Here is a 19,377-nt window from a genome sequence, read left to right on the forward strand (position 1 = left end):
GAGTCACGGGCTTGGCAGAGTGTCCCTGTCCAGCACTAGGCCTCTCCAGTGGCAGGGACAGTGGTTGCAGGATGGGTTTTGGCTGTGCAGACTTTAAGTTTGGTTTCTAGTTCTCTCTGCTTGAAATTATGCAAGTGACATCATATATTTTAATACAATTATCTTTAAACATTTTAAATGATGTATTTCCAAAATAAACTTAAGAAGCTGGCTTTGCAGAGTGCTTAAGGCATTATATACTAGATTTCATTTTAAGAATATTTTGTTCTATTGTGTATATAAGTAAATGTTCTGCTATTGAGTGTGCAGTTTAATATACCTTATGGAGATAAACAACAAAAGAAAAAGAAGGTAATCAGCCTCTGGTAAGTGTGGTGTTTACAAAAGATAAAGCAATTATTATTATTTTAAGTGCATTATTTACAGTTGAATTCACTATACATCTCCATTAAGTTAATTTAAACCTAATAAGTGCATAACACAAATGACTAACCCCAAGGAACAGCAGGAGATTGTATCCAAGTAGAAACTAAATATCAATCGATGATATCAACAGTCCTTTGTCCAAAATGATTAAAGTGTTTCATTTACAAGTCTGAATGAATGTTCAAGGAAATACAGAGTGCCTCCACTTATTTTCAATACCTTTCCCCTAGGTTAAGGATACATTGTTGATCCATTGAAAACAAATGTGGGACTTATCTTCTTTTTGAGATAATGCAGAATACTCCATGGAGATGTGCGTGGAAGCAAGTTGAGTTTTCTAGCACACTGCTATTCTGCAATGTATTTTCTACAAATGTTGATGTGTTAATTCTAAGATGCATAGAAAGACAGACAAAAGAAAGGAAGGAAGGGAAGAAGGGAGAAGAGGAAGGGGGATGGAGGGAGAAAGAGAAAGAAAGGAGAGAGGGGTACAAGCAAGCAAGGGGAGAAAGGAGCAAGGCACAGCTTGCCTTGCCGTGAGTGTGTTGCCTGGGTAAACGTCTCTGTGGGGTTCACTATTTTGACCCTCTTTGCTTTGCTTGCACAGAACTCTCCCATAGTAGTAATGCATTTTTTATAATAACCAGGTGATAGAAGTGGCAAGATCATGAAACAGAATTTGCCATTGCTCCTGTCACTGGCAAATACACATGAATTCAGGGCATCCCAAAATACCTTGTTTCTATACTATGCTTCGCCCTTACCAGGAATATGGATAAGACAGAAAGATACATAGTCCTAGTGCAGGATTACAATGTCTTGAATAAAAAGAGGCGTCCCTAACTACAGTATTTTAAGTTGCCCTATTAGTACCCTGGAGGTTATTTCACCCTTGTGCACACACCATAATTAAGATGTATTTATTCATCTTAATTGTTCAGGAAGGGTATCATTCATTCATGCTTAATAAAATGGAGAATAGTAACTGTGAAAAAAGTTGAGTCAGTACAACAACCTGTCCTCATACATGCCATAATGCAAATTAATTTTAAGAAAGAATACTTTTATGCCCTGGCTGGTGTAGCTCAGTGGATTGAGTGCCAGGCCGTGAACCAAGGGCTCACTGGTTCAATTCCCAGTCAGGGCACATGCTCAGGTTGCGGCAGGGTCCCTGGTCGAGGGCATGTGAGAGGCACCCACACACTGATGTTTCTCTCCCTCCTTCTCCCTCTCTTCTCCTCTCTCTAAAAATTAATAAATAAATGAAACCTTTAAAAAGAGAGAGAGGGTACTTTTAAAAGTTAGGAAATTGAAAATGGGTTCTCTTAAAATTCCAAGACATGAAACCTGCTCTCCAAGTCTAGAAACTGAGAATCCATGTATGGAATCTTAATCTCCCAGCATAGAACCTGACACTCTTAGATGAAATCTGGACTGGTTGAGGTCTTCTAGGTGTTAATTCTACCTAAATATATCATCCGACCTTCCACATGAGTACTCTCTGTAAGGGCCTTGGGCTTCCCAGCACAGAGCCTGTCTCTCTCAGCGTGCAAGCTTACAGAATGGGCATGAAATGTGTCCTTCAAACCTGAACGGTGGCTCTCCAAGTAGGGATTTTGCATTTCCCTCCTGATGTGAATCCCACCTCTTCAGGTGTGAAATATGACATGTGTGGAGTCACATATCCAAGTATGCAAGCTGGCCCTACGAACATGGACTGCTGTGCTTTGTGCATGGAATCTCGGGTTCCAGAATGGATCCTGGCTCTCTGAGCCGGGGTCCCGACCCTCCACACAGATGTCCAAGCAGGGAACATGGTGTACGAGTGTGGGAGCTGGAACTCTAGATACAGAACTCATCATTTCAGTCATACTATTTTGTTCTCCAGTCACGAACACCACTCTACCAGGCATATGAGCTGGCACACTAGGTATGGAACCAGTCCTTCTACGTATGGAGACAGACCATGTACATACGGAATTAGGCCCTCAGGCATGCCATGGATTACTCAACTGTGTGAGTCTCTCTGGCTCTTAGCTTATAACCTGGCTTTCTGGGCCACGCAGGGAGAACCTGACTCATCTAGCCCACCAGCTAGTGCATCTGGAACTTGGCCATCTAGGCCTGGAGTCTTGCCCTCCAAGTATGGAATCTAGACTCTGAGGCATGGAACAGGGCCTTGGAAATATATTCTATAAAACCTGGATCACCGGCATTCATGTGGCCCACTGATTATGCCATCTGGATATCAGGCCCAGAATCTGACGTTCCTAGTATGGAATTTAGATTCCTCAGCAAGGGTCTAGAAGATCACAAATCCTGGGTGTGAAATTAGACCTTCAAAACATGATATGAGTATGAAATTTCTCTCTCTCCAAGCTTGGACACTGGCCTTCTGGCCGAAATCAGAACCTTGTGGAACATCACCTGGCCCACAAGTGAGCACATTCAGGCTTAGAACTAAGCGACTCTCCCAAGTTTAAACAATTGGTCTTCACTAGATCTGGGGCTGGAGTCCAGGTCTCCTGATTTCCAACCAGTGCTCACTGGACCAGACATTAGTTCTGCTTACCTTGTCTCTCACTGGGCGGGTAGTGGGGAGAAAGAGTCAGAACACCTGCAATCTGCCGACAGCTCACCCCGACCTGCCCTCTGTACCCACCTACACTGAGCTTATCACTGGCATTTCATACAGAGTCTGATAAGATGGTCGCTGAGACCAGTTCTGGGGCTGGTACTCTGTTCTCTGCCTCAGTTTTGTGCTCCTCTCTGTTAAGGGCCATTTTCTGTTGTCCTCAAGCTGTGTGAGGCCAAGTTAGTCTAGAGAAAATGGGGCCATCTGAGCAAGGAGCAAGCTACCAGAAGATTAGCTTTGATTCTACCCTCTCTTCCTCCCTCCTGTGGTTCTCTCCATTATTTCAGCTGTTGACCAAGGAATATAGTTTTTATTTGGTTGACGGTTCCTAGTCAACCCAGAAAATCAAATGCCATTTTAAAACATTTTGACTTCTGTAAGTTAGCCTTGCAGCGGCCTGGCTGGGGTCTCTCCCGATCCCTCTCTATTCAAAGGCCTGTCCTTGTCCTCCTTTTTATTTTATTTTTTATTTTTACAGCTCCTGTTGTTTGCCTCTTCTTTCTCTTTGGATGGGGTTGGTCACCCACGGGTTGCAGAACTGCTCACTGCCTGGGTCGGCAAAGGCCTGGGAGACTAACCCAGGAGTACAGGACATTTTAAAAGCCACCTCTTGTCCTTATCCTCAAGGTCAGCCACTTTGAAAGATGTTTCTTTCATGTATGTATCTGAAAAACAAACTCCTAACACTCGGTCGTGACTTCTGAGTTCTAGGCATTACTCACTTCCCCCAATACCGGAGGAGTCTTTCCCAAAGCCGTGAATCCCCGGCTCCCCGCTCCCATGCACTTGATACCATGTTTAGGTTTTTATGACCCTGAGGCATCATTGAGCCAGAACATGTACTATGCTATGATTGTGTTTCATTTCTTCTCTAGTTTTTCTCCACCCGAGTTTCTGTATTTTTCCTCATTCTACTTGCTTTGATCCTTACCTCATTTTTTCTCCCCAAATCTTCATCATTTCACCTATTCTATCTGGCACCTTGCTTCCCACAGATTTCCTGTGCAGAGACATCTATCAAGGAAGAACTTGAATGTGTTTGGAAAACAGGCAAGGAGTGCCTACTGATGGCCAGGGCTACGTCAGCGAAATCAGTACATCTTTAACTCATTTCTTTCATGCGCGAGTATCTTCTGTGTGGCAGGCACTGATCATGCAGAGATAAATGAAATAGGGCCTTGTGTCCACATAGCGACTCCGTCTCCTTCCCCCGGCTGAGGTAGGACCTCGCTCGTTCCCAGAACCTAGCCCAATGCCCTCAGTAAATGTTTACTGGGCACATGACTGAGACCCATTTATGAGGCCCGTCCGTACTCATCCCACCCCGATCCTGCCTCCTTCAGGGCCCAGACTAAGTGTTCTAAACTGTACCCCGGGCACAAAGTCCTTCCTCACAGAGCTATCCCCAAGGGAGGCAGTGTGCTGGGGACTAGGCAGGATAGGAACGGGAGCCTGAGCATCCAGTCTCATTGCCCCATCCTTGAAGCCCCGGCTCTGAGCCTCCGTTTCCCTGACTATAACACTATGAAAGGAGGCCTGCCCTTTTTTCCTTCTCCTGCATGTGGTTTAGGACAAGGGGGAACTTCTTGGCACGTGAGGCTATAGGGGGCCTGTTAGCTTACTCTGAGAAGGATTTGCCTTCTGCTCAACTGTATTGTGTGGTCATTTTCCAGTGACAAAGAGTTTATGGATACATCAAGAAATAGTCCCCTTCTCTGGCCTGGAGGGAGTCATCCATCACCTGCTCACTTAGGACAGGCTTTTCCACAGATTGTTCTGGCTGCCGCCCTCCCACCTCAGGTCTCTGATTACCTGCCAGAACTATTTAATCCAACCCTCCATCTGGGCAATAGTTTAAAAATCTCCACATAATGCAAAAGGCAACTGCAGATGGCTGTGCACCTGGGACTCCTGAGTCCCTGGGCCACAGGGCCTGGCTTTGAACTTCCTTGCTTGGCTGGCAGCCCTGGAACCTCCAGCTCAGCTAGCAGGGAACTGTAAAGCTGGCCCCTTGTTGGAACAGCCTCCAGCCCAAGTCCACACCCAGAAGAGGTGGAGGTGTTAAACTGATGTATGTAACTTAATATCTGGTGATTCAGCCCACGCAGGGCACAAAGGAGAGGTGAGGCCAGCCGCCTCGACTCCACGTGACTGGCTCACAGTCCTTTTCTCCCCGTACTCAGCTTGGCTGGCTGCTAATTTTTCAAGTTTCACTTTAACAGACATTCTCAGTAACTTCTCTGTTCAAGACAGCTCTTGCTGCCTGCCCTTACTCTCTCTCACACCAGCTCCTTGTTCTTGTTCTCCTGGGCTCTTGTCACAAGTTTTAAAAAAATTATTGATTGATTGATTTTAGAGAGAGAGGAAGGGGGAGGGAGAGAGAGAAATATTGATTTGTTCTTAACGCTGGACCTTAAGCTGCTTCAAGGAAGTGAAAGAGCCCCCAGCGTCAGGTCAGTCCTGGTGAGTCCTGACCATCAGGTTCAGGCAACACTCATCAAACACTTATTTATGCATTCACTTGTTGATTCTTGTATGTACCCAAATAGGGGATCAAACCTGCACCCTTGGAGTATCGGGACAGCACTCTAACCAACTGAGCTACCAGGCCAGGGCATGATTTCTAATTGTTCGTGATTTTCATTTATTTGTTACCCCTTATACAGCAAGCTCCATGAGGGAGAAATCATGCCTACTTTAGCCACCCACTGTTTGGCCTAGCATGTGGCACCTAGGAGTTACTCAACAAATACTAGTTGAATGTCCCGAAGTGTGTTCAGGTAGGACCCCGGTGTGCAAGAGCAGATGCTCTTAAATGCAGCCCCTGACCACCAGTAGCAGCAGCATTGCCAGGAGACTCCTCAGAAACGCAAGTTCTCGGGTCCTACTCAGACCTACGGAACCAGAACTTAGTGGAGGGGCCCTGAAAGCTGCTTGGATGAACTCTCCAGATGATTATGCTCTAAGTTAACATTTGATAGCCTCTGCTTTAAAAGGGGCTGTGCTGTCTCAACTCTTCTCACCTGGCTTCCATCTATTGGCATCAACAGTAGGAAGACGGGAGGCTCTTTATAGGGGCTGCTTTCCCAGTTTGTGGGGGACAGTCTGGTTTTACTAGAAGTCCTGCAGCTCAGTAAATCCTCAGTCCTGGCAAGCAGGATGGGTAGTTCCCTTTTTAGAACGTTTTCAACTCAAACACAAACCCAAGATGGATACAATATGATAAGTGCATCAGTGAGCTTTAAGATGTTAATTTGAGTTAGAGGAATCACACTGCCTAATATCAAACTATATTATAAAGCTATAGTAATCAAAACAGCATGGTAATGGCGTATGAAAACAGACACATAGATCAATGGAACAAAATAGAAAACCCAGAAAAAACCCACACCTTTATAGTCAATTAATATTTGACAGAGGGGACTTCCGCCAAGATGGAGGCATAGGTGGAAACACTGCCTTCTCCCACAACCAAGTTTGACTATAACAAAAGTTTTGGAGAACTAGAACACACCCAAAGACCAGAACATGGAATTATACGGAAGTCCGACAGCTACGAACCGTTCAACGGGGACGGTAAGAGAGGCGGAACCAGCAACGGAGCTGGGTCGGGCAGGACAGATCCCCCGACCTAGGCGCTAGGCGTACAGGCAGCCCGGAACCAGTCGGGGTGCGGGGCAGACTGACCAAGGTCGCACATTCGCACACAGTGAGACGGACCACGCAGGCCCCAGGGGACGAACCCAGTGGTGGAGGGCCGACAGCGGTGGCACACTCGAGTGCAGTGGAACAAAACACATGGGCCCGGTGACAGTGGTGGCTGTGGTGCTGGTGGGGGTCACGGCAGCAGGCGTCAGAGGGAAGCCATTGTCCCTCTTTGACCCCGCCCCCACATACAATGGTACACCCCAGCGACTGAGTTGCCCTACTCCGGTGAAAACCTAGGGCTCCGATCCTGCTATGTAACAGGCACGAACACTCCAAAAGATGGCACAAGAGGAACTCAAAGTCCCAGAGCCAATAACCCTAAGCGACCGGGAAATTGCCAGCCTCTCAGAAGCCCAATTTAAGACACTATTTATCAGGATGCTCACAGAATTGGTAGACTACAGTCACAAATTAGAGGAACATATGAAGGCTAAACTAATTGAAATGAAGGGAGATGCACAGGAAACCAATAGCGATGGAAAGGAAACTGGGACTCAAATCAATGGAATGGACCAGAAGGAAGAACGAAACATCCGACCAGAAAGGAAGGAAGAAATGAGAATTCAAAACAATGAGGAGAGGCTTAGGAACCTCCAGGACATCTTTAAACGTTCCAACTTCCCGATTATAGGGGTACCAGAAGGGGGAAAGAAACAGCCACGAGTGGAAAACTTATTTGAACAAATAATAAAGGAGAACTTCCCCAGTCTGGCAAAGGAAATAGACTTCCAGGAAATCCAGGAAGCTCAGAGAGTGCCAAAGAAGTTGGACCCAAGAAGGAACACACCAAGGCACATCATAATTACATTAGCCAAGACTAAAATGAAGGAGAGAATCCTAGAAGCAGCAAGGGATAAGGGGACAGTCACCTACAAAGGAGTACCCATCAGACTGTCAGCGGATTTCTCAAAAGAGACCTTACAGGCAAGAAGGGGCTGGAAAGAAGTATTCCAAGTCATGAAATCCAAAGACCTACAGCCAAGATTGCTTTATCCAGCAAAACTTTCATTTAGAATGGAAGGACAGATAAAGTGCTTCTCAGATAAGGTCAAGTTCAAGGAGTTCATCATCACCAAGCCCTTATTATATGAAATGCTAAAGGGACTTATATAAGAAAAAGAAGATGAAAAATATGAACAGTGAAAGGACAGCAAACTCACAGTTATTAACAACCACACCTAAAACAAAAGCAAACCAAGAGGACAGCTAGATCAGGAGTGGAACCATAGAAATGAAGAACACATGGAGGGTTAGCAACAGGGGAGTGGGAGGAGGAGAAGGGGGGAGAAGGCACAGAAAATAGCATAGATGGTAGGTAGAAAATAGATAGGGGGAGGGCGAGAATAGTGGGGGAAATATAGAATCTAAAGAACTTGAGACAAATGGTTATAAACTAAGGGGGGGAGAATGGTGGGGGAGGGAGTGTGCGGGTGGAGGGGAATGAAGGGGGAATAGAACAACTGTAATGGTATAATCAATAAAATATATTTAAAAAAATATTTGACGGAGGAAGCAAGTACATACAATGGGCTAAAGATAGCTTATTCAATAAATGGGAAAATTGGACAGATACGTGCAGAAAAATGAAATTAGACCACCTTCTTATACCACACACAAGAACAAATTCAAAATGGATTGAAAGCTTAAATATTAGGCCTGAAAGCTTAAATATTAGGCCTGAAATCATAAAAATCATAGAAGAAAACATAGGCAGCAAAATCTCAGACATTGTAGCAATATTTTATCAGATATATCTCCCTGGGCAAGGGAAACAAAAGAAAAAATAAACAAATGGGATTACGTCAAACTAGAAAGATTTCACACAGCAAAGGAAATCATCAACAAACTAACAAGACAACCCAAAGAATGAGAGAACATATTTACTAATACATCTGATAAGGGATTAATATCCAAAATTTATAAAGAACTTATAAAACCCAACACCAAAAGAACAAAAATCCCAATTAAAAAATGGGCAAAGTACCTAAAGAGACACTTCTCCAAAGAGGACATCCAGATGGCCAATAGGCAAATGAAAAGATGCTCAACATCATTCGTGATGATTGCCATCAGAGAAATGCAAATTAGAGCCACAATGAGGTACCATCTCACACCTGTCAGAATGGCTGCCATCCATAAATCAATAAACAACAAGTGCTGGTGAGGATGTGGAGAAAGGGGACCCCTTTTATCCTGTTGGTGGGAGTGCAGACTGGTGCACTGTGGAAAGCAGTATGGAGAAACCTTGAAAAATTGACAATGGATCTGCCTTTCAACCCAACTATCCTACTTCTGGAAATACATCTGAAGGAACCCCAAATAGAATTCAAAAGAATACAGGCACCTCTATGTTCACTGCAGCATTATTGACAATCTCCAAGATACAGAAGCAGCCCAGGTGTGCATCAGTAGATGAGTGGATAAAACAGCTATGGGACATTTACACAATGGAATACTACTTGGTCATAAAAAAGAAGAAAATTCATGACAGCATGGATGGACCTAGGGAACATTACGCTGAGTGAAATAAGCCAGTCAGAGAAAGACAAACACCATACGATTTCACTCATATGTGGGATCTAATGAACAAACTGAACGAACGAGGAAAATGGGAGCAGACTCACAGGTGGAGAGCAGGTGACAGCTAGTTTGGTGGGGAGGTTAGGGTGTGGAGGGATTGAGCAGAAAGGAAAAAGGATTTATCCACATGGACAACGGGGTGGCGATTGTTGGGGGAGGGGGCTATAAGGGGACTAAATAGTAATGGAAAAGCACAATAAAGATTAAATTAATTCCTGGCTGGAGTGGTTCAGTGGATTGAGTGCTGGCCTGTGAAGCGAGGGGTTGCTGGTTTGATTCCCAGTTAAGGCACATATCTGGGTTGCAGGCCAGGCCCCCAGTAGGGGGCGCGTGAAAGGCAAACATATATTGATGTTTCTCTCCTTCGTTCTCCCTCCCTTCCCCTCTAAAAATGAATAAATAAAATATTTTTGAAAAGGTTAAATTTAAAAACAATAAACTGTTAATTTGATCCAATATCCATTCCACAGGCCCTACATCCTGGTAGATTTAAAGGTAACATAAAGGGAGAGACACTACCTGGTGATTTCTCAATGTTGGAAACTCATGTCCTCTTTCAATAAAATGGAGGCTGTGCCTGGTCTCCAGGACCCCCACTGCAAATGGCTGCCAAAAGCAAGCACTGAGGGCCCTTGGGAATAACTTGGCTTTGTTTTTCAAAAGAGGGCACAAAGGCAGTTACGAAACAGTTCTTAGAGACTCACTACCACCTTCCTAGTCACATAAAGGGTTTGGAAGGAAGTGAAAAACAGAACTTTTTGTCCAGTTCTTTTACAGACAACGATATGATGACATCATTTGCAAATTGCAAAGCCCTCATCAGAGAGAGGCAGGGACTCTGTCTTGGTTTTCTAGTCTCTCTCCAAAATGTGTTTATTTTTTAAATGAGGCTCTCGCTCTCTTTTTATTGTCTTTTAATTTTATTGCATTTTTCCCATTACCATTAGTCCACTTGTACCTCCCTCCACCCACAATCACCACTCTGTGGTTCGTGTCCGTGAAAACGTATTTACTTTCAAATTTTCCAGTTTGCTGCGTCTGCTACAAGAAAGCCCAGAAATTGGGCTTCAGGTTAAAATCACAGACCTGGATTCTCATCTACTCCCAACTTTAATAAATGAATTTAACACTTAAATGACCAAGAGTTTTTTTAAAAAAGGAATGTCAAGTTCCTTTAACTAAAAGGCTGGCATGGCAACCTGCCTAACTCTCTGCCTCCCACCCCCACCCCAACCCCAGTCCCTCAGCTGAGATCAGTTAAGCACATTGGCAAGGTCACCCTGGTCCAAACGCTGGACCTTAACCTGCCTCAGGGAAGTGAAAGAGCACCCAGCGTCAGGTCAGTCCTGGTGAGTCCTGACCATCAGGTTCAGGCAACACTCGTCAAACATCTGCTAGGGGCAGGGCCTGTCCTGGTGGTGGCAGACCGGGAGCCTGATGAAACCCACACAGGAAGTCTGGGAGGAGGGTGCCTGCAGTGTGAACACCTGCATTTGACAGCTGAAGAAGCTGAGGCTCAGAGAAGTTGGTTGACTAGAACAAGATCACATATCTAGCACTCAGCAAAAATAGTATTGGACCCTGGTGTCCTGCTTTCAAGTTCAATGCCAATTCACGGCTACCTCAATTTTAGCAATCAGACCCTTCACTAGTTCTTCATTATTATCACCACAGCCAATTCTGCTCCTGCTAATTTCTCTACAATTACCATTACGACTACAAATACTTTTAAGTACCTAATATATTCCAGGCACTGTCCTTTATTACATCATTCTTGTGCATAATATAATTTATTCCTTTCAACAGCTCATCTGGTAGCCTCATCTTTTAGGACAATGGGCCGAGACCTAGAAAGGTAAGCGACTTGCTCATTCATGGAGGCTGCGCTCTAAAACCACGGTAATACAGTGCCTCCTCTCCAGCTGCAATGCCTGAGTCCCCTCCTGGTCCTCCTGGTGGAGTTTCTGCCTGGGTTGATTGTCTGGTAACAAAGTTCCTGGAGTTAGGGCCCCGCTTTGTTTTCCCTGCTCCTTCTGGCCACTGTCTTTTCTCTCACTCCCAGCACCCTAAATTAGAGCCCTGCCCCCCTCAGCTCACTGCCGTACCTTCCCCTTCAACAGAGCTGCCAGAACCCTCTTCCTCAGATGCCCACCTCCTCGGATATAATTTTTCCCTGGCCCTTTCCAGCAGATTCTTTTCAGGTGTTGTCCCTTCTCCTGACAGCCATCATTATCTACTTCTACCGTCTTTCTCATTTTGGATAATGCTGCGTGAACACTCCCCAAGTCTCCTCATCTCCTGCAAGTGCGGGTACACAGCCTCCAAGTCTGCGTCTCCCATTAGACGTCTCTCACAAAGGTCTAGCACTCTGTTGGTTTTTCTATACCAGTTTATTGAGATGCAGTTGCCATTCAAAAATGGTGCACATTTAATACATAAAAATTAGTGAGCTTGTGTATACTCATTGAAATCAGTACCACACTCTATGCCATAAACATATCCATCCCCTCCTGAAGCTTTCTCCTGCCCTGTTTATTATTTTTTGTGCATTTTAACACAATATAAAATCTGTATAGTTTCTTAGCAGCATTTTTAGTATACGATACAGTGTTGTTAACTGTAGGCCCTACTGTGGACTTCTAGGACTTAGTCATCTTGTATTTCTGAGCCTTTTTTACCCTTTGGCTATCTGTTCCCCCTCCCTGTGGGAATGCTTTATTCTTACACTCTCGGTGGGGGGGGGGGGAGTGGCAGGGAGGACTGTCATTTATTTACATGGAGTAGCAATTTTCCAAATGCTAATTTGCATGTCTGGCATCCTACCAGAAAAAAGCCTCCATTCAAGGAATGGCGGGGGGTGGGGGGTGGAGCTGTCACCGTGGGCAGGCTATAGGACCCTTCCCCTTCCCCCAAACACCCAGTTATTTATCTAAGGGGGAACACAGGTAAAGTAATAATTACAGTAACTGTCTAAAATTTATCTCTGGAAGTCTTCATTAAGTAGTATGGACTCAGACAGAAGAGAGGGACTAAACATCCCTGAGTAAGCAGGGAAGGCATCTTGGAGGAGGTGACATTTGAGCTGAGTTTTGAAGGATAGGCAAGAGTTCGTCATTCTCAGGGGCAGGTATGTGTCACCAACTAAACTGCACACATCCTGGGGAAGGGACCATATTTTATGCATCTCTCTCTTTTTTAAAGATTTTCTTTATTTATTTTTAGAGAGAGGGGAGGGAGGGAGAGAAACATCTATGTGCAAGAGATACAACAATCGGTCGCCTCTCACATGCCCCCAACTGGGGACCTGGCCCACAACCCAGGCATGTGCCCTGACTAGGAATTGAACTGGCAACCTTTCTGTTCTCAGGCTGGTGCTCAATCCAATGAGTCACATCAGCCAAGGCTATGCATCTCATATCCAAACAGAACCAAGTATTTAGTAGATATTCAATATTAGATTCAAGAGCAAGGTAGGGTTTTATTGATCTTTATTGAAAAATCACAAAAATATCTGTGATGGGAAAGGATTACTTATTTCAAATGTTCTCAAGTTTTCTGCCCAAGCTGTGTTAATTTGTGTGTAATATGCATATTAGTGGATAAATATGTGTTCACTGGTATATGTGTATATATAAAAGGAACATTGTCATTGTCTTAATGGAGCTTATGATTCTGCAGTGTATCGGGACAGACTAGATAGAGATCATCAGTTGAAATATATCTTTAAGAATCTCAAAAGCAAAATCAGTGTTGGTGAGGATGTAGAGAAAAGGGAGCCCTCACGCACTGTTGGTGGGTGATAAATCGGTGCAGCCTGTGGAAAACGGTATGGAGATTCCTCAAAAAATTGAAAATAGAGCTGCCATACAACCCAGCAATTTCACTTCTGGTTATTTATTTGAAAAAAAAAACAGAAACACTAATTCAAAAGATGTATAGAACCCTGTGTTCACTGCAGATTATTTAAAATAGCTGAGATTTGGAAGCAACATCAGTGTCCACTGATAGAGGAGAGGACAAAGAGCACGTGGTGAACTCCTCACACCCCACAGGCACCCTCACGCCATCGGAGATGTGGTACTTCTAGCCTTGACAGGCGCGTTTCCTGTGATGACTTTCAAAAAAGCTGCGCTACAACGTGGCAAAAGTCTCTAGGAAGCAAAATGCCAGCGCCTCTGAGAAAACCTCACCAGTGAGATGACTAGTAGGGGCTGTGCCCTCCTGTATTACTTTATAAGAACCCTTTTTCCAGGGCTTCCTATTCACGGTTGGTATTGAAGCAGATGCATAACCACCCCAAGGCCCTGAGAGCTCAGGGTGCTCCTCTCAACATTCACTGTCTCCAACTCACTGACAAAGACAACTTCGTGGACATTGTTGATGCCCAGATGAAGACACCTGTCTCTGGATCCAGGTCAGTGGGCCATCTCCAGGTCAGCTCATCCAGAATGCCCCTGTTAATGGGTGGCACCTTCAGGAGGTCTTCATAGAGTTCAAGAATGGTCAGCAGATCCCCATGTTCAAGCTCAGAGAGGAGATTGGTGATGAAGTAAAAAAGGACTAAAACTGGTCAGAAAGATTCAGCTTTCTGAAAGCACGGCCCTCCCTCATCAACATGTACCCTCCGTGTCTTTGAGCCAATTTTTCAGCCACCAGAGGGATGGATGTATGTGCTGGCATGTGGTAATTTTGGTTGAATTCTGATTTGACCACAATGAGTGCTATTGCGATTTTAATATTTATCAGATGGAAACATTCACTACAATTATAATTATTTAAAAGTTTTCTGTACAAAAGCACAAAATAAAAGGCATCAATATTAATAAGGTTTGTTGACAAAAAGAGTACGTGATATATATATATGGGTGTATATATAATGAAATATTATTCAGCAATAAAAAAGAGTGAAATCTTGCCATTTGCAACAGCATGGATGGACCTGGAGAGTATTATGCTAAGTGAAATAAGCCAGGCAGAGAAAGACAAATACCATATGATTTTGCTTATTTGTAGAATCTAAACAAAAGAACAAAAACAAAAACAAATGAATACACAAAACAGAAACAGACCTATAGATACAGAGAACAAACTGATGATTGCCAGAGGAGGGTGAAGGTGGAGGATGGGTAGAAGAGAAAAAGAAGAATAAAAGAGAACCTCAAAAGCAAATTGAATATTTTGGAAGCTTAATCTGGGCACGTGTCCTGCAGAAGGAGAGAGGTATGGAGCTCTTACAGAAAACTGCGCGCATTGAAGTTCCTGGAGAAGGTCAGAATTGCCTAGAATCTCCTACTTCTCTTGCTGCAGGCTTGTCTTTGTGGGCTGGTGTAAGAACAGCTGCAGCCCGTGGCTGGCTCAGATTACTGATGTGCTGCTGCACCTGTGATGGACGAGCTCTTGCTTTGCTGCTCATAGGTCTGTGTTATTGGCGCTCTGTGTTACTCTTGTTTTGGTCACGGCAAACTCTAATGCTTAGAATCCTGGAAGACCATTCCTCTGAGGTCAGGTCCTTGGGAGCGTACCTAGGAAAGTGTAAAATATAAACTGAGCTGGGGAGGGCCTCAAAATTTATTGACCTCTGAGTGTGCCACACTGCCCCACACATGAGCGAGGATGAGGACAGATTCACAGGGTGCGATCCAGGCCCCCAGGAAGCAAAGAGTGTGTATATCCAGGAGGAAGGCTACCAAGTGGACCCACAGGACTCTGGGTAGTGGGAAGGCCGGTTGGGCGAGTCCAGGCTCATCGGCGGTGAGAATGAAATGTCACCCGTTTAGCCATCCAACTCTGCTAATCTCTGCACCCCCCGCCCCCGCTGCGCAAACCTTCCCTAATCCCACAGCTGCAGAGCTAGCCCTTCGATTTAAGGCAGTTACAGCGCCAGGCATTCTCTCTTTGAAAATATAACACAAGTAATGCCTAGTGGAAATGATTTTCAAGTCTCTTTTTTCTTAACAGAAAAACTCTTTCGTTCCTAATAATAAAACCTGCTCTAGCTAAAGCAGCTAAGCCTCACCCTTGTTGGCCTCGAAGACTTTTGTGCAGAAGCCCAAGGCTGTTGGGAACACTGTTTAAAAAGCTTTGCTGCCAACAAACCAACCGTACAAATTCATTACCAGGACAATTGGGGAAATTTGAATATAGACTGGGTATTAGAAGATGTGAAGGGGTTATTGCTCATTTTGTTAGGTACGATAACAGTATATGGTTATGTGGGACAATGCAGATTATCACAGTTGTATGAGAAAACGTCCTTATTTTTTAAAGCTTCATATTGTATGATGTCTGAGATTTGCATTAAAAAGAAGTAAATATAGAAAACGGAAAATACTGTTAAATCTAGGTGGTAGGGCTTATTACAGTATTCTTCCTGAGAAGTGCAAAAGCAATTGTAATCCCGTGGTAGTCAAGGGAACCTAGCAGGACTAGGTTCACCCAGCACAGTTCTCCTCTGAGACACTGGGTGCCCATCAAGAGTGGGGCACAGAGGGCGTGGGGGGGTCTGCTGCATCCTCTCCATTCACTCACCACCCATGGGTGTTAACAGGACACAACACTAGACCCTGAAACTCTCTAGTTAAAGGATGCACACATTTTTTAACACTGGGGCGGGACTGGTCCATGCACACCCACCCTGGCTGCGGGGCCCCTCCTGCCTGTCCTCTCTGAGAAGGCCAGGTCTCCTCTCCTCGCACAGCAGAGCCCCATCCCTTCTGCCTTGCTCTGCTCAGAGGAAAGCTGAGCTCTCCGTGTGTTCCTTCTCTCCCACCCTTCGTCCTCTCTCTTCTGGGCATCCAGGGATTGCAGGAGAGCACCTCAGGTTACCAGGAAGCTGATGGATGCCTGCTGGGCAACACTGCCCTTTCACTTCAGAGACCCGCCCTAGACGGCCCTCTGGCCGAGTGCCAGCACTCTTGTAGGTTCTCCTTGCTTGGCTACAGCCAGCCAGGGAAGCTGAGTTGCAGAATCTGAGACAAAGGGACTTCCGACATCAAGAAGTACAGTGGCTCGTTCTGATTGGCACGGCTCAGTGAGCTGGGCATCATCCCGCACACTGAAAGGTCGCTGGTTCGATTTCCAGGGTCAGGGCACATGCCTGGGTTGTGGGCCAGGTCCCCCGGTTGGGGACGTGCAAGAAGCAACCGACTGATGTTTCTCTCACACATGATTATATCTCTCCCTCTCTTTCTTCTTCCCTTCTTCTCTCTCTAAAAATAAATAAAAGTCCTTAAAAAAAGAAGTACAGCCTCCCAAGCAGAATAAGAATCCCCTCAAGCATCTCTCATGGGGGGTCACCTGGCTTCTGCTGACATGTTTCTGTTCAAAATTCTTTCCCCACTTACAGAAATCTCCTCCGTGTCAGGCACAGCATGAGGCCCTGATCAGGGTCAGAGACCAGCAACAGCTCTTGTGGACAATGGGAGCTCAGGAGCAAACTGAATCAGGAGACCTCCTGCCGCCAAGGAGACCTGGGCACACTGGTCTCTCTCTGGCTGCAGCCTTGGGGCTGGAGTGGACGATGCAGCAGTGAAAAGGTGACTGGCTGGCAGTCGCCTCTCTGTCCCTCGGTGAGGATGCTACTCATTGAAATTCTGGTCCTCAACATTGCAAGGTCAGGAGCTCAGTTTTATAACTCAGGTCCTGGGGGGATGCAGACCTGTAGTAACTAACCACTCCTTGCAAGAAACATGCATGCCAGGGGCCATTTTACAAATGAGCAATGAATGAATGAGCATGGCTGCCCAGTGACCAGAATATTCACAGCTGTTTTCCATGACTCACATTTCCTGGAATAGAATTTATAACCAGCCTGTTGCTTGGTGAGCATGTATCAGCCCAAAGGAAGGGAGTGACTGTGAAAGAGGTTGTTCTAAGGCTGCCGAATAGGCTGAGGAAGAATCTCAGGGACCTTTTTGCATCTAGAATACCCTTGAGTGGACTTTTCTCATTGACATGCCTCTTTCTAGACACATATTCTTTTGATAGCCACATAACACCATCTCAAAAGACAACTTTCTTCATGTTAGCTATATTCCAAGTGTGCTTTCCTGAAGTTGTCTCAGTAGGTGACTTCATGGCCACCTCGGAATCACCCGGACCCAAGGCTTGCTGAAGTATTAGTTCTCATATTTCTATACCAGTATGTGAGGTGGGAGTGGTAGAGAGCATGACTTGGCCCCCTTCCCTTCGTTCCGTTGTGTGTGATGTCAATGGAGGTTATAACAGGGTTTGCAACTTGAATTGACAGGGACTGGGTGTGTAACATAAAGGAGGGAAGCAGGCTGAGTAAAAGAACAATTTCAATAGCAACCTGAGTATGAATAGGCTTTTAAACCTCTTTCCTATAAGAAACAATAGCACAGGTGTGAGGATAAGTGGCAGCTGACGCTCAGTGGCGTGAGCCCCGGGGCTCCTGCACAGTGGAGAGGGCAGGCGCTCTCCCAGAATGACCGCTGCTCAGCTCCAAAAGACTGTGGCCATGTGGCATTGAGGTCCTGGAGTGATGAGATCTGATATTTTAGAGAAGTTGGTAATTTGGGTTTTTAGGTGAAATCACCTGGTTTTTTAATGTTGGCAACTGCTTCAAAAAACTTTGTTTCAATGCTCTACTAAAGAAACAAAACATGTCAGGGCCAGATTCAGTCAGTCAGTTGTGCTTTTAAAGGGCCCCATGATTAAATGCTTTAGAACACTGGTTTAAAAAAATAAAATGAACAGAAAAAATAGACAGGATTCTTGTTGTTTTTTAACTATAGGGCAAATTAGGGCCTTTTAGATCTAGATCTGCATTTGGATTTCCAATTCAGGCTCACTGGTTTCACCCAGATCCCCTAACAGCGGGGTCTGCCCATTCTCAGTTGATTGTTCGGCTTCATTTCAGCCAGGGGCATTTTCTCACCCTTCTCCTGAAGTCAGGGTGTGCATTCTTCTGAGGTCTCAGAGCCCCACGGACCTGGTGCTGATCGCCGTGGGACACGAGGACAAAGACAGCCTGTCCCCACTCTGGACAGATACCCACAGCTGTTTTCCAGCTGACTCACCTAGATTCTAGAACAATTTTGGCTGAGTTCACCCTGATCCAGCAGTTCCTCGGGCTGTCATTTTCAGTGACTCCAGTGACTCCCCCTCTCAGTGACTCCCCTCCTTCTTACTTGGTAATCCCTGTTCATCACCCCACAGGGAACCCCCACCAACCCCTCCCAAAGCACCTCCTGCCTCGTGTCCACCTCCACTCTGCTCCCTCTGCCCCAGCTGGTTCTGATCACCTCATAGGAAGACTAAGCCTGCACTTACAGCCCAGCATAGCGGAGGAAGCAAAAAGATAGGAAAAGGTCAATCTAGTGAATTTGTCCACAACATTGCAAGTGGAAAATTTAGAAAAAAACTTAAAAACCTTCAGCATTCCTATGAGCTTTAAGAGTTATTTTATTCCAAATGATATCAGAGGGCAGACCATCACCTTTCCAGGGCTTAAGATGGGGGGGGGGGGCTCCTTTANCATAGGAAGACTAAGCCTGCACTTACAGCCCAGCATAGCGGAGGAAGCAAAAAGATAGGAAAAGGTCAATCTAGTGAATTTGTCCACAACATTGCAAGTGGAAAATTTAGAAAAAAACTTAAAAACCTTCAGCATTCCTATGAGCTTTAAGAGTTATTTTATTCCAAATGATATCAGAGGGCAGACCATCACCTTCCCAGGGCTTAAGATGGGGGGGGGCTCCTTTATACATTTCATTTGTTTGTCATCTATAGCCTTTCAACTTCCAAAAGGAATCGGTGACTGCCTGCAATGAAAAAGCGCATCTGTGACGGGAGCTGACATGCGGCATCTGCCCCTCCCTTTTCAGCACCTCCAGCCCTTATCTCCCTCTAGGCTTCACTGCAACACCTCTGAGTAGATCCCTGCCTCCAGCTTCCCTCTCAAGTCCATCCCATGCCCTGCTACCAGAATAATCTTTCTAAAACACACAGTGATTAGATCCCCTTCCGGCTTTTTTTAACATCCCCACCTAGACCGTGAGCTGCCT

General features: G+C 45.3%; 1 protein-coding gene across 1 annotated transcript; it reads left to right on the forward strand.

Annotated features, from left to right (window-relative positions):
- The first annotated feature begins 11,184 nt into the window (after positions 1–11,184).
- On the forward strand, positions 11,185–13,962 carry COA1 (cytochrome c oxidase assembly factor 1). Its single transcript, XM_037067125.1, is given in 5 exon segments — positions 11,185–11,204; positions 13,437–13,532; positions 13,534–13,580; positions 13,583–13,795; positions 13,798–13,962. Coding segments are annotated over 5 exon segments (492 nt in total). The 3' UTR covers positions 13,914–13,962.
- Positions 13,963–19,377: the final 5,415 nt, after the last annotated feature.

The sequence above is a fragment of the Sturnira hondurensis genome, unplaced genomic scaffold (assembly GCF_014824575.4).
Source record: "Sturnira hondurensis isolate 20B ecotype Veracruz unplaced genomic scaffold, ASM1482457v3 Scaffold0017082, whole genome shotgun sequence".
Taxonomy (NCBI): Eukaryota; Metazoa; Chordata; class Mammalia; order Chiroptera; family Phyllostomidae; genus Sturnira; species Sturnira hondurensis.